Raw genomic sequence first — 24,565 nt, 5'->3', positions numbered from 1 at the left:
CAACTTATGCTTAAAAAGAAAAAAAAGAAGTCCACATTTACAAAATCCAGATGGATTATGTCTCAACAGAAGCTGTTGGCCGGGGTTCCCAGAGTCACTAGGATAAAGCTGGCAGCTTGGCTTTTTCTAAAGGGTCCTTCCTCCTGGCTCTCCGGGTATGTCTCCGTTGTCTGGATTTTAGAATAATGTGCCTTTTCTATTTCTTCACCCTTTTTTTTAGAAAGTGGGCTGGCAACTATATTGCAGAGACTGATTTCTAAAGGCAAGCCACCCATCCTTTATTGCTTCACAACTGTGCTGGGTTTAATTATTTCTTTTTTCATTTTGTCTACAGAATGCTAAAATGTGATGGCTACATCATCAGGATAAATAAGCTTGTGAAGTATTATTTTCTCCAACTTCATCTCTTTATTTTATCTATTTCTTTTCTGTGTCCACTGTCGCCCATTCTTCCTCAATCTCTCTACTCAGATTTCAAACTGCTTTGCCCTCATTTTGTTGCAGTTCTTAAAAGTTAACAGTAGGTGGCAGTAAAATTTTATACTCGAAAGACATTCAGGCGACTCAGCAAACTGAGGAGGGTATACAGAAAGTATGGAATTGTAAATGCTAAAGGTAAAACAGTGTTTTTTTTTTTTAATTAGTTTTTAGACTTTTTAATTGACTAATTGCATATATTTATTGTGTACAACATGATTTTTTGAAGTACATATACATTGTTGAATGGCTGAACCTGGCTAATCAATGAATGCATTACATCACACAGTTATTTTTGTGGTGAGGACACTTAATATGCACTCTCTGTGCATTTTTTAAGAATATATTATATCATTATTAACCAAAGTCACCACGTTGTACAATGGATCTCTTGAACCTAGTCTGCTGAACTGTAATTATATGGCGTTTGACCAATCTCCCCAACCTCAACAGTGCTATTTTCTAAAAGCCAAATATATCTAAATATAGGAATCTATTTTAAAAAAAACAACAACAAGATATTTCAAGCCCAGCTCACATGGGGGTCATCAAGGCATATATTTGGGTAGGTGAGTCTTAAAGACTGGGAAATTATGATAATAAAGGGAATTGGTAGAAATTTGTATCAAATGAGGAACTCACCAAGCAGCCTTTATTATTTACAGGCTGGAAATGATTTCCTTCCCTCCACACAAATGCTCATCTCTGTCTTCTTCCTTTCGTTTTGCTCTTTCTGCACCCCTTCCCTCTGTTGGTTGTGAATGTTACCTTTGAGGCTGCTTGGCATTCCCTGAATGGGTTTGTGACCACTTGAATAGAGAATGTGTTTGTCTTTCTCTCATTTCAATGCCACTCTGTGTGTTTGCTGTAACTTTCATCTCTCACTCTCATTCTCGCCTGCTCTCTTTTACTGTATGTGCTTTGTTCACTGTTTTAAGAGAAATATTCATAATTAGAAGGACCAAAAGCAAACAAAGAGAGGATTATGTAGTCGATGGAGATTTGCAGTGCTGTGGGATTTCTGGTCCTATTTTACCCAATTAGAGATGCTTTGGGGCTAGAGTGATAATGGTGAAGATGTCACATAGATCCATGGTCTCATTCTTTCTCCCTTGGGTCCTCCAAATGATGTCATAGGCCTGGCAAACTAGTTCTCCAGGATAGGCAATGCACCCTTGAGAGATGCTCAAGGGAAGAAAGCTATTGCACAGAGATGATAATCTGCACCCATGCTTTCACAGCACAGTAAATCATACCTTTGCTCACTTGATTGGAATGAAGATTCTTGTCTACCAACAGTTTTAGGAAATAGATGGAATTTGTGTAGCATCACCACTTCACGGTAAAACAGAAGAAAAACAAAGATGATGTTTCTGCAGTTGTGATGCAGACCCTTGAAATGTGCCTGGAGAGAATGCCCAACTGGGAAATCAGTTTTCATTCGGGACTACGTAGGAGTGTAACAGAGGACAAGCATCATGGCTCAAGAAGCAGGGAGGAAAGTGGAACCTGGGGAATGCTGACCAGGCATGAACATTCTTACATGTTCACCATAGGAAAAAGGTGTGAGCACATGATGGGAGGCTGTTCTATCCAGGAAAGACTGGATTCCACCCAACTGTGACAAAGGTAAATGAGAAAGTCCAGGAAACTCTCAGGGCTGTGGTCAGGAGAGGGGAAAAGAAATACAGGTAAATGAATGAAACGACAGAGAAAGAACATTCAGAGCTGACATTAAGAGCTTCTCTTTCTCTTCCTAAGTAGGATGGATAATCACCTGATGTTTATAGAAAGTGGTCTTTTTGCTGTGGTTCTCATCCCCAAAGCTAGACAGTAAAGAGGAAAGACAGGCATGAAAGGGAAATTGAATAAAATACGCATATAGTGAGTTGTTTTCAGTGTGTGGACATACGTGTGCTGCTTTGTTCCCCAACAAGAACTTCACAATAAGGAGTGGTGTACTTATTTGTAGTGTGCTGTGTAGGGTGTAGAAGGAGCACGGTGTCTAGCTTGCCCAGCATTCCCGCTTTGTTTCCTATTCTTATTGCAGGATGGTAGCCAGAAAATGAAGGGGCCTTGGCTATTTCAGTCAGGCCCGTGAATTGGATGAGTATCTCCCAGCTCTTCTACTCCATCCACAGTCTGTGACCTGGGGAATCCCACTGCTGAGTGTTTTCAGAATATGAATCTATGCTCTTGTGCCTATTTAAACTCTGCTGTCACACCTGTCCTGCATGTTTATCTTAAGCCCATCTCTGTGTGGTGGCCCCATCCCTTGGCCAACTCCCCACCAGGTGATGGTTTAGCAGTGCTGAGTAGAAGGTATATGTGTTGGGGACACTGGGAATAGAGATAGACATTCATTTGTAGATGTTTCTTTACAGAAAGTAAGAGTCCCATGTAGAGGCATCCCCAATATTTATCTAATCTATCCTCTGTTCTTTAGGAAAGACTAATGGATAATCTATTGACATCCTGTCTCCAAAGAAGGAAATGATGTAGCCATTCTGAGGAAGGGCCAAGTAGGAAGGCCATGGGTGCTTTTAAATTAAAGCCATGAGATGATGAAAAAAAAATAAGGCAAAATATGCATAGAGTCTAAAAAAATAGAAAGAAAACTGGACAGTGTTATTCAAATGAAAAGGATATTGTGTTAGGATCAACTTGTAAGTTTTGATCATTTCATGGAGCTTACCAAGAAAATGCACATATCTAAAACCTATTGTAAAGTATATTATACCAGATATAAAGACTGAAATAGTCGTGACGCCCATTATTTCATTTCCAGGTTTATTGACTAAAAACGATAAAACATCATAAGAGGTGCAATACTTTATAAAGTCCTTTGCCTTCCCAAATATAATACTCATTTGCTTTTATGTATTGCTCTTTTGCTGGTAGAAAACTGGGCACATTTTTCAGTGCCCTTAAGCCTTGTAATCGATCTACTAGAAAGATAAAAGGCTTTGAAGGAAAATTTGTGGATTGAAGGCAATCTAAAAAAAGTATCTGAGTTTCTTAGAGATGCTTGAGTTTAGATAGAGTGCTGTCTATAATGCAGGAACCACTAGCCAATATGTGCTGAATGTCTTGTTCCCTGATTTGTGGTATCTCTATATATTAATCTAATAAAATGATTCATTCCAAGATATTATAGCTGTGTTTAGCTGGGTAATTTCATATATTCAGACTGCCATGACAACACCCCGTTCCAGAGGAACAAACTTACTTCCTTGGGAACCTGGAGACTTGTCTGAAGCTGTCTGCCTCAAACACAGATATCTGTTTTGTCTTGTTTTGTTTTTTGTTTGTTTGTTTGTTTGTTTTCGAAGTTTGTGACTTTAAAAACTCAAGGGACTTTTGCTTTTGGATACATAATATGACTGTGCTGGTTTCAGTATGAAAATATTTTAATTTTTACCAGCTAAATTACATAATATTCTATCTAAAATAGCATTTTGTTTTCCAAGAGCTTCCCTTCTTTTCCAAGTTTCTCTGTGTATCCTAGTTTGAAAAGTTGTCTTTATTTTAGAGACAATATGGATTTTCTCATAAGCAGGGTTAATATTGGGAAGGGTACTTTCACCAGCAAATATTCAGATCAAGATTCATGGAAGAGTAAATCCAAAGTAAAAAAAAATATATATATGTATATATATAAAGATATGTATATAATTAAAAATATGTAACTATTATTTTAATTTTTTATTTTTTTGAGACAGAGTTTCACTCTTGATGTCCAGGCAGGAGTGCAATGGTGCAATCTTGGCTCACTGCAACCTCTGCCTCCTGGGTTCAAGTGATTCTCCTGCCTTAGCCTCCCAAGTAGCTGGGATTACAGGCATGTGCCACCACGCCTGGCTAATTTTTGTATTTTTTTAAGTAGAGACAGGGTTTCACCATGTTGGCCAGGCTGGTGTCAAACTCCTGATCTCAGGTGATCTGCCCGCCTTGGCCTCCCAAAGCGCTGGGATTACAGGGGTGAGCCACCATGCCCAGCTATTATTCTAGTTCTTTAAAAATAATTTTAAAATTGACATAAAATTATTGTGTATTGTATACAACATGATGTTGTGAAATATATATAACCATTAATTATGTAGCTAATTAACGTATGCATTACCATGCATAGTTATAAATTTTATTGTGAGAGCACTTAGCATCTACTCTCTTAGCATTTTTTAAGAATGCAGTGTATCATCCTTAACTATAGTCAGCATGCTATACAATAAATCTCCTGAACTTATTCTTCCTATCTAACTGTAACTTTGTCTACTTTGATGAGCATGTCTCCCATCTCCCTCACCCCCAAATGCCCCAGCCTCTGGTAACCTCCATTCTACTCTCTACTTCTGTGAAATCAACATTTTAGATTCCACATGAGTGACACATGCAGTATTTGTCTTTCTCTACCTGGCTTATTTAGCTTAACATAATATCCTTCAGGTTCATTGATGTTGTTGCAAATGACAGGATTTCCTTTTTTTATGGCTGACTAGTATTTCATTGTGTATATATACCACATTTTCTTTATCCATTTGTACGTTGATGGACACTTAGGTTGATTCCATATCTTGGCTATTGGTAATTGTGCTGTAATAAATGTGGGAATGCAGCTATCTTTTCAGCATGCTGGTTTCACATTCTTTTAATACTTACTTTTAATATTTACCTTATGATTGCTGAATCATATGGTAGTTCTATTTTTGTTTTGTTTTTTGAGGAAACTTCATATTATGTAGGTTGTTTCTTTGCTCTGGTGATCGTTTCCTTTGCTGTGTAGAAGCTTTTGAATTTGAGGTAATCGCATTTCTCTATTTTTGCTTTTGTTGCCTGTACTTTTGAGGTCATGTCCAAAATAATCATTGCCCAGACCGATGTCATGGAGCTTTTCTGTTTTCTTCTAGCAGTTTCATGTTTGGGGACTTACATTTAAGTCTTTAATCCACTTTGAGTTGATTTTTGCACATGGTGTGCAGTAAGAGTCTAATTATATTCTTCGGCATTTAGATATCTGCTTTTCCCAACACTATTTATTGAAAAGACTGTCCTTTCCTTATTATGTATTCTTGGAGCTTTCGCTGAAAATCAGTTGGCTATAAACATGTAGATTTATTTTCCGGCTCTCTATCCTGTTCCATTGTTCTATTTGTCTGTTTTTATGCCAGTGTCATGCTGATTTGGTTACTATAGCTTTGTCAAATATTTTGAGGTTAGGTAGTGTGATGGCTCCAGCTTTGTTCTTTTGCTCTGGATTGCTGTGGCTATTCAGGGTCTTTTGTGGTTTCATACACATTTTAGGATTATTTCTACTAATCTGTGAAGAATGTCTTTGGTATTTTTATAGGAATTACATAGAATCTCTAGATTGCTTAAAATATGAACATTTTAGCAATATAAATTATTTTAATTAATGAGAAAGAGATGTCTTTCCATTTATTTGTATCTTTTTCAATTTCTTTCATCAATGTTTCATATCTTAATAGATTTTTAATTATTATTTATCTTCTCTTAATCTTTTTTCCCAGTGCAGTGGTACCACAGTGGAAAAAGCCACAAGTTTCTTTAATAACAACTAGTTCAAAGACTCTGGGCAGACTTTTGCTCTTTTTGCCTCCCTATAACTATTTCTTGATCATTTTTCTTCTTTAAGTTTACATTTCACAAATGCTGTATTTACCCCTACTTCCCTTCCTTCCCTCTCTCCCTTCCTCCCTCCCTTCCTCCTTCCCTTCCTCCCTCCCTTCCTTCCTTCCCTCTTCCTTCTCTCCCTCCCTTCTTCCCTTCCCCTTCCCACCCTCCCTCACTCCTTCCCTCCCTCCCTCTCTCCTTCCCTCCTTCCTTCCCTCCATTTCTAAATTACACGAAGATTTATTAATCATTTTTATCTGCTTTATGCCATCATCTTTTTAGTGTGTTCTTTGCCTGTGTTTTGTGTTCTCCTCTGGTATTTTTGCATAGATGTCATGCTGGTTCTTTTCTGTTATTACTTGTAATATTTGCATTGGGTGAGGTTTTTTTTTTTTTTTTTTTTGAGCTTCTAGTTTGGGATGGATGGTCAGTCTTAGTGATTTGGTGTGCTGCTCTTAAGTTTGACTTTGTCTCTGTTATCTTCAAACTTTTGCTTAGCAGCGTCCTCTTCTAGGTTTGGGTCTACTTCTGGCTAGCAGAACACCCTGGCTCAAAGTGGAGGGCTTTCTGCCATAGGTTTTGTTGTGTATAAAATAGTTTATATCTCTTTAGCTGACTAAAATCAAAATTATCTGTTTCCCCAAAACTTAGCCCTATTTTTACTGTACTTGGTAGCTCTTCTTCATGTATGATGGTTTGGGCTTATAAATACCTTGTTTAATCAAAGAGGGTATTTCCTTTACCATTTCTCATCCTCCCTGTCATTTTCCATGGGTTTCAAAAAAATTGAAGGGCAGAGGAATTTTTTTTCTGTGTTACTAACATGGAAGTTTTTCAGTCATAGTCTTTAACTTGACTTCCGCCTTTTAATTTGTCTTCTTGTTCTTTTATGGTTCACTCTCCACTGCCTGCTCATTGCAGAATGTGTGACTTCTCTGCCTCACAAGCTTGCTCCATTTAGCTTAGAAGGTAAATTGCAAGTACTTCACCGGGGCCTCACACGCCATGTATGAAATGGCCCTTTCCACTTATTTCTCAAGTCCTTGCTTTTGTTACTCCTTTACATTCTAGCAATACTGAGTTACTTGTATATCTGGTAGGATTCTATGCAATTTCATATCTGTACTCCTATTCACACGCCTATTGCTATTCTGCCTGGAGTTCTTCTCCTTCCTAACTTACCTAATAAGCTCCTCTTTATTCTTCAAAGCCAAGTTCAGATGATTCTTGTTTTTCTAAGCCTTCTTTCACACTTTTCATACTGAATCAATCTCCCTGTCCTCTGTGCTACCTCTTTGCCTCATATATATTTTGATCATTATATATTTTTTACATTATAATCATTTATTTACATATTTTTCTTTTTCACTAGATTATGAGTTCCCTGAAATTGTTCTTTGTGTTTCCTTCCCTTGGCACATGGCCTGGTAATAATAGGGTCTCAAGTAATAAATTGAATCAACATAAATGGAGAGAGTCAAACCTGAATAATAATGATTTAGGCTTAGTAGGAGAAATATTTTTAAATGCATGGCTTGAATTTTTGTTTTGTATTATTTTGCTGCATTTAAGCAAAATAAAATGTAAAAAGTACCAAAATAAATAAAAACAAAGCAGAAACAAATATGAATATTCTGTAGCTAAAGGACTCATGATCAGGAAAGAAGTGAAGAGGACAGCTATAAGAATGCTAGTAATAGTTTACACTATAAGGGCAGATGCTTGCTCCAAGATAAAGTATACATGGAGGAAAAATAAACAGTCTGGGATACAACCACATGTCTTTCAGGTGTGGTGAAAAGAATAACCAGAGGGCTTTCCTGCATGCCTCAGTTGTCAGGTTTAAGATAATTATCTGTTTCTGGGATTGAACCTCTGTTGTTAAAATAACTACTTATATTGCTGATTTCAGAATATTTCTTCTCTCCTGAGCTAACTTCTTTCCCCTCCCTCTCTCTCTTTCTTTCTTTCTTTTTTGAGACAGAGTTTTACTCTTGTCACCCAGGCTGGAGTGCAATGGCGCGGTCTCGGCTCACTGCAACCTCTGCCTCCCAGGTTCAAGTGATTCTCCTGACTCAGTCTCCTGAGTAGCTGGGATTACAGGCACCCACCACCATGCCCAGCTACTTTTTGTATTTTCAGTAGAGACGGGGTTTCACCATGTTGGCCAGGCTGGTCTCAAAATCCTGACCTCAGGTGATCCACACATGAGCTAACTTTTTATGCCAATTTCCAGCAATAATGGATGATGTGCATGTCTCAGTAGTGCAGTGCAGTAACTTGTTGCAGTGAAAGGTGAAATACTGAGTGAGGATGGAAATACTCCATATGTCTTAAAATTCCACAAAGCCAGGCATATGGGAGACATTCAACATGGAAACTCAACATGACTAATTTTCACAAAACACTCTGAAATTGATATTTTATCCACTGCCTGGACATACTGCAGAATGCATCCCCTTGGGACTCTAACGGAGCCATCTGGAATTTTTCAGATTTAATATCAGGGCTTTGCTTTTGCACAAAGCCAGCAAAGACCTTGCTTCACAAGCTCTCCACTTGAGACATTTAGTTGTCCTTTGGCATGAATTTTACTTTGTTCCTGTAGCTCTGTGACAAATTAATTGCAAACAATCCAAGACACGTTTTCACTTACTTCTCATCAGCAAACACCAGGAGGAAAGATATTTCCTTGTGGCTGATTCTAGTATGACCTAAGCACCTGAAGAAATTAGCTCATCTTATTTAAAATATAGGTTCTCTTTTAGATTCAGCTTCTAATTTCATTTCACCTCTCATTCAATACTCCCCTCCCCAACTTTATTTTTAATAATAACGGAGGCAGAATATGGGTGCCTGTGTTTCTGGGTGCTTTTGATGTCCTTTGGCTCTGAGAGTGTCCACATTATAACCAATTGGAGCTTCAGGCACTTTCAAGTCTCTAGGACTTTTCCTTGCAGCTGGCCTAGGAGCAGGCAAGCTTGTCTTAAGGATGGTTTGACAGTAACATGATGACTTTTTGGGAAGCTCCAGAATGTGTCAGTCTGAATATCAGTGTGACGGAACTGAGATTAATTCAATTCAACACATTTTAATTAAGGGCTCATCTGTTCTAAATAAGATACAGCCTTAGTTTTCAAGGGGGTTACAACCCAGTGAGAAAGGCTGGTATGTGGATGGTAAAAAATAAGGGAATCCAGTGGGAGGATAAATCAGCCCTACCCAGGGAGGCCAAATGGTGCTTCTCAGGCAGTGTTGACTAGGGATTGTGGCAGGTTTCCGCTCACCACCCCCATGTCCATCTCCCGGAAGCCAATTTTCTTTCCACCAAATCTTGGGACTCTGTAGTTTTCATGAAAAAGTCTACTTTAAGAGATTTGCACAGTTGAAATAAATTGATACTTTGCCACTCATTGAGGTTCAAGGCCTTTTCTCCTTTACCACTGTGTCTTTATTCTTTACTGTTCACTCACATAATAAACAATAATCTTACTAACCAGTAGATAAAGTCATATCAAGCATCCCAAAGTAGCTAAAAATTATTTTCAACCATTTTTGTATTGACTGAATGATTCTTGCCCTGAGGTTTATCTTCATGTCTCATAAATGTTAGTTATAGTAATTGGCAGCTCTATTGCCAAACTCCTGAGTTTATCTTTGGCCATTTCCCTGCTATGGACTTGAGTGAGCCAATCATTCAGAGAAGAGGACTCCTTCAAAATAGGGGAAGTATGTGATGTCTTGTCTTTCCCTTCAAAATTTCAACAACTCTCAATATAATGTTATATATCTCTCTCTTTCTCCTTAGAAAAGAATAAGTGTGAGTCAAAGCCGTAATCTTCAAGCTGGAGGTGAATTCATCTCCAAACTTAGGTCTATACTACTCAAAGTATTTCAACTAGTAGTCAGCTGGGGGGAAGCAAGCCTTTTAGGGTTGATGTGATTTTTCATTTGAGATCTGATTACCATAATTAGAGCAGAACTCACATATAGTTTGCAAAAGCTGTTGATAAAGTTCTGAGGAACCTCAGTGATTGCCTTCTGGCCTCATGCTGTTTCTCCCGGGTTCTGAGACATAATGCAGCGAATAGAGGGTCAGCTCACTCAAACATTAAATTCCATGAAGAGTGAAAACAAAAACTGGTAATGATAAGGGTGCATGCTATTTCTTTTACCTCTGTCTCAATTTATACTGTTCAAGTAGATCTCTTTGTGTCTACAGACACCCAATCTAATGCTTTTTTTATATCCCTGGCTGGAGCCATGTCCTTGGGCAATACACATCACAGGATTTCATCTATACTACATTTCTATGAGTTCTCTTTTTTTGTGTGGTAAATCTAGACTTAGCTAAGTTTGTTGCAGTCCTAGGACACCATGCATAGACTGATATTTTAGTAACCTGTAACATCCAACCAATCCAGGTAAGAGTTGGGAATTGTTGATTGAAATATACCATGCAATCAACACATTAATTACACTGTCTACTATATTGACTTTCCATTTAATTCAATTTGAGGATAAAATTACTCTGAAATTATTCTTGATTATCGTTATAATTATCATATAAAATATTGATCATGCTTATTATTTCCTTTTAGGTCACCAGTCTCTTCAGAAGATCATGGTAAGAATCATCTGTCTTATTTATACCAATTCAGGATTGAAACTTGACCCCTGGTCTTTGCAGTTCATTGTCAGAGCAAATAATTGTTTAAGCAAATGTCTCTAAGATATTGGCTTTGTGGTTTTTGAATGTGAAATGTCAAACACTTTTAAAAACTTAAATCACCCTAGCTGAATTTGATATCTTTCAAATCTGTTCCAACCCGTCTGGTTGACGAATATTGTGAAGCCTTAATTTATTCTGCCTGATTTCAGTCCCATCAGCAGAAACTTTTTGTGGTTTTGTGGTTTTGGGCTAGTCCTGTGCTTTTTATGACTCAGATTTTTATCCTTAAAATGATAAAATTTTTTGTGGTAGTTTGTGGTAGATATTCCCTACAGTCCCTTCCAGAATGGACATTGGGATCATGTTCCAATCACTCATTTGCAAAGAGCACTCTAAATCTGAAAGGAAGGCAAGCAGTCAGTGGTATTTGTTGTTACCCAGTTGAGATGAATTGTTTGCATTTTAAGAGACAGCTAATTCACTCAAAAGAGAAAATATCTCATTTTCTTCCATCTCACCTTTGGAGTTGTTCATTTATCCAATCAGTCACAAAAGTGTTAAGTGGCTACAATGATCAGTTATGCTATGTAGTTATGTTTTACAAATATGCTATATGGAACTTTGGTTTGGGGACCCTTTGTATCTTACTTGGACTTTGGAAATTCTCTCATAATTGGTGTCCATACCTCTAGATTTCTTTTCCTAGTACACTGTATACCGGGCTAGCACCAAAATGATTGTTCCATCGTAAAAATCTACTCCTATTGCCTCTAGAATGAAATCTTTCCAGCCGACCAATAATTGTGTTCAGCTTTTCAATATTGTATTTTAACATGGACTAGTAAGCACTAAATGATGGAATCTTTGTCTTCCTCCACTGCTTATTGCTTCATTTACCATCTTTTCCCTTCTCCTACCCATGATCTGTTTTCCAGCCATGTGACAATACATCTAATTCTACATCAGATTTCTGGAGCTCACCATCTTTTCCGCATCTCCCTGCTTTGATCCATACTGTTCTCTCTGACAGGAGGCTACTTCTTTTGCCATATAGATGGTTTCTATGCACCTCACCTCATCCTCTGTGAGGGCTTGCTGATCTGCTTATCATTGTGCCTAATATTTTTCTACATTCTAGGGCTTAATGCACAAATTTCATGCTTTATTTACCTGTTTTCCCTATTAGACTATGAGTTCTTTGATATAGTTTCCAACGAAGAGCAAACAAGGAAAAAGTGTTTATTAAATGAATGAATTAAGAAAAGGGAGAAGGAGTTTTAGGCTGGCCTCTTCTACTGCCACATTGTGAAATCTGACTTAGTACTGGAATGAAGTTGTGTTATTCTCTATGAAGAATCATAGGGAAAATCATGTTCAGGCCCATTAAGTCAGGATCAGGCAATTGACCACCTAATGGTAACCTGCTATTATGTGCTATTTTGCTGATTGCTGTTGGTATTACTAGGTGTTTGCCCATTTATATAGGCCCTTGGGCTTCCATGTTCACATTATAAACTAGAAGCTTGTGTTTGGTTTTTATTTTGAACTAGGATTCCCTTTAATGACTTTTGGTTGTCTTTGCCTTCCTGTCTATGAGAATTTATTCCCCATTCAGACAAAAATGGTGGGTGAGGGAAACTTGTGATTTATAATTTGATAATCCACTAGGAATTCTTAAGTGGTTATGAAATAATAGGGGGCATATGTCAGGGTCCTTTGAAGTCCTAAAGGGTGACTACTGCCAGAAAGACTTGCTTGGAAGATTAAGAGCACTTCAGAATTGATTATTTTAAGAACCTTATATGTGATTAGTTGAAGAAACATTATTGAAATTAGAGGGCCATTATAATTTCATGGCTTCAAAAAATTTCTTACATGTTCATACCTCTTAGTTTGTTTCTGTGACTTCCAAAAATAGTTCAAGTACATGATGCAAAATTATAGTGATGATTTACCTAATCTTATGTAATTGTTCATCATTTTCTAGCCCATATATTCTTGAAAAAAAGCTTTTATCTTTATTACCAGAATTTTCTATCCACCACTGAAAATATATTTCCTTCTTTTTATACATTTTTAAGAGCTCATGTGTACTATGGCTAGTATAAAACCTCTTGAATGTTATAGCATCCATCTTACATATTATTTGTACACAATAATGGCATTGCAACACACTTGTAGGAGAGGTGAGAAGTAGCAATTTGTCTTTCTCAAATTTATTGGTAGAAAATTTAAGGCATGTTGGACACATGGATTGTGAAATTGGAATATAAAACCTTACGTCTCTTGATTTTCTATTTTGTTTGCTTTCCTCAAATAGTCCTCCCTCTGTAATAACTAGTCACTTTGGCTCTAAGACAAGAACTTATTCTTGGAAAAATCTAATTTTGCAACGTCCAATAACCCTGGTATTTTTCATTCCCATGGTACTCTTGCATAGAGAGCTTAAATACAGTGGCTTTGTCCTTTACCTTATCTTGTTTGTTTTCTTTTCCTTGTCTGTAAAATGGAGCTAATCATAAACTGCGTAACTCATGGGATTGTAGCAAGTTCAATTGAGAAATCATTTGTGAAATCACTGATTTTTTTTTTTTTTTTTTTTGAGACGGAGTCTCACTCTGTCGCCCAGGCTGGAGTGCAGTGGCATGATCTCGGCTCACTGCAAGCTCTGCTTCCCGGGTTCACACCATTCTCCTGCCTCAGCCTCCCAAGTAGCTGGGACTACAGGCGGCCGCCACCATGCCCGGCTAATTTTTTGTATTTTTTAGTAGAGACGGGGTTTCACCGTGTTAGCCAGGATGGTCTCGATCTCCTGACCTCTCGATTCGCCCACCTCAGCCTCCCAAAGTGCTGGGATTACAGGCATGAGCCACCGTGCCCGGCCCACTTTCTGATTTGTTAAAAGCACCCCAAACATAGTATTATTCGCTAGCATCCAGGCAGTAGAAGAGGAAGCACAAGTTTATCTGTGATGTTTGCTCGGGATTGTGTTCCGCCCTTGAAAAGTTTAAAGAGGACGGGAGAGAATAACCGTTTTTTTCATTATCATTAAATTTTCTCTGGAAACCTTTTATTACATCAGGGTGAGGAGGAGTAAAATGTTTAATACACCATTTAGCTTATAGTGCCAGAGTAAAGGCTCAGTTGATGATTAGATGTATGGTCATATAGAATTGGCAACACAAGGTCTAAATGACACATAAACTGTTTCTATATTTATATAATAGCACATCAGGGTCACTAAGAATAAAGGCTAAATTGTATTGAGTGCTTATTATGCAGAAGCACTGTGCTCGCATGCTCCAACTGCCTTATGTCCTTTCATCTTTCACAAATAACACTCTGTAGTCGATGTATCACCCCCAGTTTCACAGCTGCAAAAGCAGGCTCAGAGTGCTTAAGTAACTTGCTTAAGGTCACATAGCTAGTAGGTGAGAGAGTTAATTTTCAGACCCAATTCTAACAACGAAACTCTTAACTCTCTTTTATTGGCCATGTCCCTGGAAAACCAAAGACATGATTGATTGGATAGAACTATGGAGATAATTCTTCCCTCCTCTAACAAGACTATATTTACTACTGTGTAAGTTAATTTCTTTTTAATGACAAAACAGAGCAGAACAAAAATAACAACTTCTCCCTCCTGCTGGTAATGATTTGTCCCTGTAGAAAAAGGAAATACCAATGTCACATTTTCTCATAATTAGTTAACTGAGTGAAACTGAAGTTTCAGGGAAACCTGCCATGCTAAACCCCAGTAGAAACATTAAGTTTTAATGTTACATCTGGAAGCTGGAGCCCTACTCCTTGTCAGAAGATAAGCTTGGCAGTGATTGATTGCACTGTCCTCTGCGTTTCCTCTGTATTGAATGCCTATCACTTCATCATTTAAATTGCTCCTGGAGCCGTCTCCTGGGCCCAGGCTGCTTCCCTGGCTCTGAGAACTCATCTTCCTTTCTGTCACCTTAGCCTGCTTATTTTACAGGCTCCTTGGAATGCCGCGCTTACCGCTGCTGCACTTACTGCTGCTACCTGTGCCAGCACACTCAGGGCAGGTCATCTTCCAACTAATGTCTGTTCATTTACAAAATAAAAGGCATTAGTGGCTTCTCAAAGTGCCAACAATCTGCTGCTTGCCCCACTGGAACATCTGAGGCAGGCATCCCTCTCCTGTCCTACCTCTTAGACCTGTTGTCAACTATGGCCGTCACATTCTAGGGCAGCTTTTTTGTTGCAGCAGTAACATAGTGGACATGAATTGCAGTAATGGCTATTTGGAAATAAAATTGTCACAACCACAATCACTAGTGTAAAGTGTTCAATAATGAATCCACTGTCAGGCTTGGAGACGGCTGTACTTGGCAGTAGGTTACTGGTATAGTTTGGCTGTGTCCCCACCTAAATCTCACCTTGAATTGTAATAATCCCCATGTGTCAAGGATGGGGCCAGGTAGAGATAATTGAATCATGGGGCAGTTTCCCCCATACCATTTTCATGATAGTGAATAAGTCTCATGAGATCTGATGGTTTTGTAAATGGGAGTTCCCCTGCACAAGCTCTCTCTTGCCTGCCACCATGTAAGACATCCCTTTGTTCTTCCTTCGTCTTCCGCCATGATTGTGAGGCCTCCCCAGCCATATGGAACTGTGAGTCCATTAAACCTCTTTCCTTTATAAATTATGCAGTCTTGCGTATGTCTTTATTAGCAACATGAGAATGGATTAATACAGTTATGCAGTGAAACACACTGTGGTGTGGCCCAAACTCTGAGGCATCAATGGCTGTACCTCATCAATTCACTTTTCTTTCATGTATATTACTGAAATAGATACTATTCATAAAATATATAAAATGTTATCTGCTCAGTTTAAATAATAAGCAAAACGAACTACTGTGTACTTGGCCCTCAGACTAAGAAGTAAAACATTTGTAGGAATTTGGGAGCTTCATGTCATTTGCTTTCCTAATTATGTCCCCTTCCCTCTCCTTCAGAAATAACTACTATTCTGCCTTTTTGTTAATCATGTCCTTGTTTCTTCTTGTTTTACTACATATATGCATATCTTACATATGAATGTATATGTGGATATGTAACTCATATATGTATTCCTATATGTGTGTATATATAGTTTTATGTATTTTGAATTTGTACAAATTGAATCATGTTGTTATTTGTTTCTTTTGTTCAAAAGAATATTTTTTGTGATTCATCCTTATGGATGAGTGCCATATGCATTTCACCAATAGTTCATGTTGTATACTACTCTATTGTATGAGTATATACCAATTTATATATCCAATCTGCTAATGAATATGTACATAAATAACAGGTTTCTTGGGGGTTTGTTTTTGTTTTGCTATTGCAAACAATATTACTATGAACATTCTCTTTTTTGTAACTCTTCCTGGTATCCATGTGCTTAAACCTGGGAATAGCTTAAGTTACGTGGTAGATTATACACATATTTAACTTATAGCATTATAACACGCTGTTTTCCAGAGTGATTATTTTAATATACACTCCCAACTTCAGTGGATAAGAGTTCCCATTGATCTACATCCTAACCAACACTTGATATTAACTAATTTAAAAATGTTTGCTAGTCTTGTGAAAGTATGAAATGGCATCTCAATGTGATTTTAATTTGTAGTCAATGATTACACATGAGATCAAACATCTTTTCATATACTTATGGGCCATTTGTGTTTACTCTTCTGTGAAAGGTCTTTTTATTTCTTTTACTCACTTTTCCCCACCTGGTTGGTTGTGTTCTTCTTAATGATTTATGAACTTTTTAATGTATTCTATGTAAAAATTGTTTTGTTTCCTATGTGTGTTGCAAATTTTCTCCAGTTTGTGGCTTATCTGTTCGAGCTCTTTTTGATGTCATCTGATGGATAGATGGATATTCTTTATTTTACTGCATTAAAATCATTAATGTTTTCTCTATGGTTTATGCCTTTGGTATTTTTTAAAGAAATCTTTCAAAGCATAATCATAAAGATATTGTCTCGTAAAATTTTTAGAATGCTTTCTTTAATATTTGATAACTTCGAATTGATTTTTGTGGTTTGGTAAGAGATAAAGGTCAAATTTAATTTTGATTGTGTTCATATACATAACCAGCTATTTCATTTTCATTCATTTTCTTCACTGACTTACAAAGTCTGTTGTCTCCCTGTAAATGTGAGTCTCTAGGTTCTATTTTCTGTTATATTGATGAATATATCTATCCCTGTGCTATTGTTTTAGTTGTTATAACTTTGGTGTGAGTCCAGATATCTGTTGGAGGATATATCCTGTAATTTGTTCTTTGGGAGTGACTTGGTTATAATTGAGTTTTTCCTGTTTCATATAAATTATAAAATTAGCGTATCAAATTTTGTGGTGAAATTTTTTATGAAAATTGCATGAATCTATAAATTTGTATAAAGAAAATTGATATTTCTATGATAATGCATCATTCTATTCCAAGCCACTTCTCTTGACATTTAATTGGCTTTTTAAAATGGCTATGAATAGAGTTTTATAATTTCCTTCTTGAAGGATTTGGTCATTTTTGTGTTAAATATATTCCAAGGTACTTTATATTTTTAGTGACAATTTGTATGTTGTATTTTTAAAATTATGTTTTCTAAGTAGTCTTTGCTGGCATATTGAAATGCAGTTGAATTTTAAAATCTTGTTTCTTTATCAATATTCCTGCTAAAGTTTTAAATTCATAAATCTTATCTGAAGGGTCTTTTTGTGGGAAGAGAATTCTATATAGGCAATCTCATCTACAAAGAATTTTGTTTTGTCCTTTCCAATCATTATGCTTTGTATACATATTTCTGGTGCTTTCTGCACTGGTTAAAACCTTCAGTGCAGTATTGATTAGTAACAGAGATAGTCAGCATCATTGACTTGTTCCTGATCCCAAAGTGAGTGCCATCCACAAGTCACAATTAAGTAAGAAGTTCACTGCCAGGTGGTCATGATGCAGGTGGCAGTACTTGTTTTGTGGATATTTCTTATAAGGATCTTTTCCTTCGCTCTAATTTGTTAAATTCAACAGATGTTGAATTTTATTTAATACTCTTTTCTTCACCTTTAGAGATGACAATTTTTTTCCCCTTGGTCTGTTAATATGGTGCATTTTACTAATTGATTTTTAAATAGAAATCAATATCATATTTATGAGAAGAACTCAAATTGGTTCTTATATTTACCGCCTTTATACATTGCTAGATTTGATTTGCTAATATTTTGTTTAGATATTTACACCCATGTTCATAAGTGTGATTAGTCTTTAATTTTGCTTTCTATTATGTAGTATGTATATGATATTCATAGCTTAAAATGAATTAGGAAGGGTTTCCTCTTTTATAATCTCTGGAAGACTTTGTACAATACTTGAGTTACCTATTTCTGGAATATCTTGTATATACTACTATTATTTTCATTTTACAGATGAGAAAACATGCCTCTTGAGTAAAAGGTAGAACTAGGATGTGAACTCAGGTGATCTGGATCCAGATCCTTTTCCTAACCATTTCTCTGTACTGTCTGTCAATAGCATTGCTGAAATTTGAGCTGGTGTAATAGGAAATCATGATATTATTTGTTAAATAAAGACCTCATAATTGTATGAGGTCTTTTTATTGGGTAGAAAGTGATTATTAAAGATGGGAATTTTTTATTCATATAAGTAGGAAAAACCCTTGACACAGAAAAACATTCAAAGATATATTTTGGATCCACTTCTTGTAGCCCCATACTTCATAATCAAGAAAATAGGGATCCAATCTCCTGTCAATAACATTCATTTTTTTAAATAGTAGAGTTCTCAAAAGGTAGCTATTCCCTTAAAGAGATATCACAAGTAGGAAGATAATTATTATGACCATGATGACTACGAGTAAAGAAGATTAAGAAAGTTAGATACTGGCTGGGTGCTGTGGCCTACACCTGTAATCTTAGCACTTTGGGAGGCCGAGGCGATCACCTGAGGTGAGGAGTTTGAGACCAGCCTAGCCAACATAGTGAAACCTCGCCTCTGCTAAAAATACAAAAATAAGCCCGACATGAAGGTGCATGCCTGTAATCCCAGCTGCTTGGAAGGCTGAGGGAAGAGAAGCATTTGAACCCAGGAGGCAAAGGTTGCAGAGAGCCGAGATCGTGCCACTGTACTCTACTAGCCTGGGCTACAGAGCAAGACTCTGTCTCAAAAAAGTAAACTTGACTGATGTTACAGATGGAAATATGTGCAGATCTTTAATTGCATTGCTAGGTAGAGCCTACTGTACTGACCGTCACAGTACGTCACTTTGCAATGACTTTGGGCTATCATTAATATAAAGTTGCTAGAGTGTCATTTTTTTGCCCCATATCAGATTTTTCCTATAGAATCCCCCTTGTAAAAAACAGTGCTCATTTTTGAGGCTCTTTCTCTTCCTGGTTTAGCTCATGTTGCTTTCGAGCTTTAGAGAGTTACTTCTACTCTGCTTGCGGGACCCTCTCTAGACCTCGCCTTTCTTGTCTTTATTTAGCCATAAGCTTTCTATCACCTCCTACCATCTCTCTGGCGGGCACCTTCATTGTCCTTCATTCAGGTCTCACCTCAATGCTCATTAATTTCCGTGTCTTGGAACCACCTCCATAGATGCTAAGGACAAACAAAGATGAATTTTCCTGACAACTTAAATGCCCATGATTTCTCCTTCCTTATTGCCTGTTTTGTTTTTTTGAGTGTGTTCCAATTTTCTTTCCTCATGGGTAATGTTGCTCTTCTTATTTGACTATAAACTCAGTGAATAGAGACATTACCCTATTCTGTGCTGTGCCCTGGCACAGAACTGATTCTCTCTATACAAGTCTTACTGTTAAATTTGCTGCAGTATGTGGTGTTGGCAAACAGAAACTTTCATTACACATCTTTGAATCCCATTGCAGCCTCATTAATATTGTTCCCTGTTGTAGAAGATAGGTCACTCCTGGTCTTTTTCCAGAGATTCAGTTACTATGTGCTGAAAAGATGGCCTTTTGTGGTAGTCTCAGTGGGTGTTCCCTATAGACTGTGTTTTGAAAGGAAAAGAATAAAAATGATAGCATATTTTTTCTTAGTTAGCCTTCTTTCACAAATCCTAGGAAAATAGATAATTCACTGCTGATTAAAAAACAGAACAGAACAAAACAAAACAAACCCCCCTGGGCTTTCCAAAATCTGGTTATATTGCTTTCTATGTGTCCTGACCCTACTATTATCTGTCATTTACCTTTACTAAATCTCACTATTGATTGTAACCATGTAATCCTTTTGATTGTTTTGGTTTTTCCGGAATGCTTTGTTGGTGATAATTATCTATCCTGTAATTCTAATATCTATCTAGTTGTCTTTTGAAGGTTGATTGTAAGTGGCTGGAGGAGATGAGGGAATACTCTTTTTTGTTTGTTTTTGTTTTGTTTTGAGATGAAGTCTTGCTCTGTCGCCCAGGCTGGAGTGCAGTGGCACAATCTCGGCTCACTGCAACCTCCGTCTCCCAGGTTCAAGCAATTCTCCTGTCTCAGCCTTCCGAGTAGCTGGGATTACAGGCGTGCACCACCACGCCCAGGTAATATTTTGTCTTTTTAGTGGAGACAGGGTTTCACCATGTTGGTCAGCCTGGTCTCAAACTCCTGACCTCAGGCAATCCGCCTGCCTTGGCCTCCCAAAGTGCTGGGATTACAGGCATGAGCCACCATGCCCAGCTGCGGGAATACTCTTTATTAAAATTTACCTACAGCATTGCATTGGGTTGCTTTTGGGGTTATAGAATATTTAAGTTAAAATATTAACACATTGTAAAATAAAAAAGTAACGGGAAAAAAGGAGTTAGAAAAAGGAAGAGAGCTGGTGTCCAAGTCCTAGTTTACTTTTTTTTTTTTTTTTTTTTGAGATGGAGTTTCACTGTGCCACCCAAGCTGTAGTGCAGTGAGTGGCATGATCTCAGCTCACTGCAACCTCTGCCTCCCAGGTTCAAGCGCTTCTCCTGCCTCAGCCTACCGAGCAGCTGGAATTACAGGTGTGTGCTACCACGGCCGGCTAATTTTTGTGTTTTTTACTAGAGATGAGGTTTCACCATGTTGGCCAGGCTGGTCTCGAACTCCTGACTTCATGTGATCCACCCGCCTCAGCCTCCCAAAGTTCTGGCATTACAGGCGTGAGCCACCACGCCCGGCCCCTAGTTTACTTTTAAGTGGAAAGATGAGAAGGGGCCATCAGACAAGGTGATGTGTCTGGCAACAAGTGAAGCGATCATAGATTTCATTTCCACAGATAAGTCAATACAGTATTTAGGAAATGAGAAATCTCTGACTCTGGTCTTTGTGTAATATTCTATGATAGCAGAAACAAAAAATTGAATTGTGCCTATTGTTAAAAGTTTACTTTGTTTATGATTTCTACTGTATGAAATTATATGATCTGGGTTATATTAACACCCAGTGAAACCAAGGGGCTGGGTTGGTACACTGAAAGTTATTATAACATAATTCTCATGTGAGGCTAATTGTTACTATATTTGTTTTTAATTTGACTAGAAATCCCAATATTTAATCAAAAGTCTTCTCCTCTACCTAGAGCTTGTTTTATCGTTTTGGTGGCCTCCTCTTGCAAAGGACTGGCTGGTGACTGGTTTCCCTGAATTATGGACTTACCCTAAACATATCTTATCATCATTACCAGTTGCAAAATATTAGAATGTGTTGTCACTGTTTCATTCGATTCCTAGAAGGTTAGTCTTAGATATGTTACTTTAACCTGTATGCTGCAGTACTTTGAATGCATTTTTTGTTTGCATTTTTCTTTGCCCAACCTGTCAATTATAGCTGCTTAGGTCTGGACTGTCCTGGATAAAGCTGTTAAAATATTCACCAGTCCAGCCATCTTACAAGCTAATTAAGTCAACTAAATGCTTCCTTGTTTTGCCAGACTTGTTATGTCAATCCTCAATTTCTGGGTTCATTTTGGGTGCCCTAAATCTTAGGGTGTGACTTTCTTAGCATCCTGTAACATCCATTCCCCAGCAAGCACAACTTCACATAATACTTTCCAGAAGTTCGTTGCTGAAGCCTTTCCTTCACCCAGCAGAGCAACTTGATTTTCTACAACTTCCCTCATCAGAGCCACAAGAGTATGGGATATGGAGACCACTAAAACTACATCCCTTTCGCCTTACCAGGGAAATATTGGGAAGGAAGGACCTCGTATTACTACCTAATGACCCCATAGTATTGTTTGACCGTCTATACAACCAGATAAGCAGGCAATGTAGTACCCTGGCTAAAGAGACAGGCTTTCTCATATCTCATAAATATTTCACATCCTGAGTCTACATGCTGGTTTTATTCCATATTAGCCATGTGGTCTTCAGCAAATTACTTAATGTCATTAAACCTCAATTTCTTCATCCTGAAAATGGGGATGATAATACTAAGAGTATATATCTAATAGGCTTATTGTGAGGATTAAATTAGGTAACATAGGCAAAGACCTAGCATACAGTTTGCTTACAAACATCAACAAAAGAAAGAGACAGAAGAGAGGAAGTGTGCAAGAGAGAGTGAGAGCAACCATCAATGTCAGACAGCCAAAAAATGGGCATATAGATTTTTTTATAAATAGACCTCATATGTCTCATTTGCATGGGCTTTTGGGATGATTAAAGCCTATTGTTCTCTAGGATTACTTGAAATACACATTTCCTGCAGGTTACAGCCCAATGGACACAGAATGACTTGTGTATTAGTGCATCCATTCTCACATTGCTATATAGAATTACCTGAGACTGGGTAATTTATAAAGAAAAGAGATTTCATTGGCTCATGGTTCCACAGGCTATACAGGACGCATCGATGGGGAGGCCTCAGGAAACTTACAATCATGGCAGAAGGCGAGGGGGAAGCAGGCACATCCTACATGGCTGGAGCAGGAGGAAGTGAAAGCAAAGGGGGAGGTGCCCCACATACTTTTAAACAACCAGATCTCGTGAAAACTCACTCACTATCGTGAGAACACCGCGGGGGAAATCCACACCCATGATCCAATCACCTCCCATCAGACCCCTCCTCCAACACTGGGGATTACAACTCAACATGAGATTTGGTGGGGACACGGATCCAAACCGTATCAACTTGTATCATTCTGAGTAATTGCAACTTTCGAATGGGTGGTAGGGTTGGCAATTGCCAAAAGCCATGGTTTGGAGTCGCTTGCATCAGGCCTGGGTTTCCCCCTGGAGCAGGCTGAGCTTGGCTGCCTTCTAAGGCCTCTTCTGCTCTGGACACTTACAGGCTTCTGAGCCAGGAGAGAACACTGAGCAATGAAACACAGGAGGAAAAATTAAAAACACCACCTTTAATTTTTGGAAAGTATTTTGGAGACACCTGTGCCCTGCTCTCTAAGGAGTTCCTGTAGGGATTTCTGCTTATGAATTCCAGTATATTGTTTCTGTTTGGGATGACAAATGGAGTTTCTATTGCCACACCTTGCCACAGACCCACTTTTTGAAAAACACTAAAATCCACTTTGCAAGTGTATAAATATTGCAGGCAGGCAGCTTCCACATTCTTTGGCAAGGGAACAAAATACTATTTAATAATGCAGGTTCCAGCTTTTCTCCTGACAATGCAAAGTCCCAATGATTATTGAAAAGGGAATTTGAAACCTGCCAGAATCCACTCAGTTTTCCTTGTGTGGTTACATTTCCGTCCTGTCACCCTTGCTAGTGAAGACAATTGTTTCAGCCATTGAGGAAAAAAAAAAGGTATTTTATAAGACTGCAAGAAAGTGATTTAAACCATGACTATTTCTGTTAACTGTTTGCTTTGTTTCTCTGACTGTGTGCCTCTCTAGTCACCCTATCTTCTTTAGCTATCCTGTGGGCTTTTTCCTGTTGTCAAAAACCATGGTCTACCCAAAGCCATTCTTCAAGCATCTGATTTCCCAGCTGTCTTTCTGCTATATATTTAAACTTCTAGTTCTCTTTGGGGAAGAGGGTGGTAGACTTGTGTGAGGATATAGTCTGAATGAAGTCTCCGAGTGATTTTTTGTTGATGTTATAGGGGTGGGAGTTCGGGGAGAGGAGGGAGAGTCTTTGGCCTCACACTACCCTCTGAGTCCTGAATGGGGTTCTCTCAGCATCTCATTTTCACGCTATTCCTGACACACTCCTCCCTGACCCTATTTTAGAGGTCCCTGTTATCAAATGGAAGTGCTTCTTATGTCTTCCTTCATTCTGCTAAGCTGACTGTTCTCTATAGAAATCTCTACCCCCAGCTTTTCTACCAATGCAAGTCTTCGTTTTTGGAAAATTTCTTTTACCTTCTCTAGGAAATCATTGTCTACATCACTCTATTTCTTTAGCAATCAGGGACTACATTTGGATTTATAAGTATATACATGTTAAGCTTCTAGATATTCTTTTTCTTTTTTTAAATTATTTTTTATTTTATTATTATTATACTTTAAGTTTTAGGGTACATGTGCACAATGTGCAGGTTAGTTACATATGTATACATGTGCCATGCTGGTGTGCTGCACCCATTAACACGTCATTTAGCATTAGGTATATCTCCTAATGCCATCCCTCCCCCCTCCCCCCACCCCACAACAGTCCCCAGAGTGTGATGTTCCCCTTCCTGTGTCCATGTGTTCCCATTGTTCAATTCCCACCTATGAGTGAGAACATGTAGTGTTTGGTTTTTTGTCCTTGTGATAGTTTACTGAGAATGCTGATTTCCAATTTCATCCATGTCCCTACAA

The 24,565-nt window shown here is 37.9% G+C and overlaps 1 protein-coding gene across 6 annotated transcripts in view; it reads left to right on the top strand.

The window, feature by feature from the left end:
• The window catches only part of DGKI (diacylglycerol kinase iota), a 479,960-nt gene that overhangs the window by 403,122 nt on the left and 52,273 nt on the right, over positions 1-24,565 (top strand). For all 6 annotated transcript variants that reach the window (XM_034965048.3, XM_034965050.3, XM_034965049.4 and 3 more), the window contains one exon: positions 10,710-10,735. In XM_034965048.3, coding sequence (XP_034820939.1) covers positions 10,710-10,735 — 26 coding nt within the window. The remainder of the gene's footprint in view (positions 1-10,709; positions 10,736-24,565) is intronic.

The sequence above is a fragment of the Pan paniscus genome, chromosome 6 (assembly GCF_029289425.2).
Source record: "Pan paniscus chromosome 6, NHGRI_mPanPan1-v2.0_pri, whole genome shotgun sequence".
NCBI lineage: Eukaryota > Metazoa > Chordata > Mammalia > Primates > Hominidae > Pan > Pan paniscus.
The sequence above is the reverse complement of the archived record's forward strand: the minus strand, read 5'-3'. Positions and strand labels throughout refer to the sequence as shown.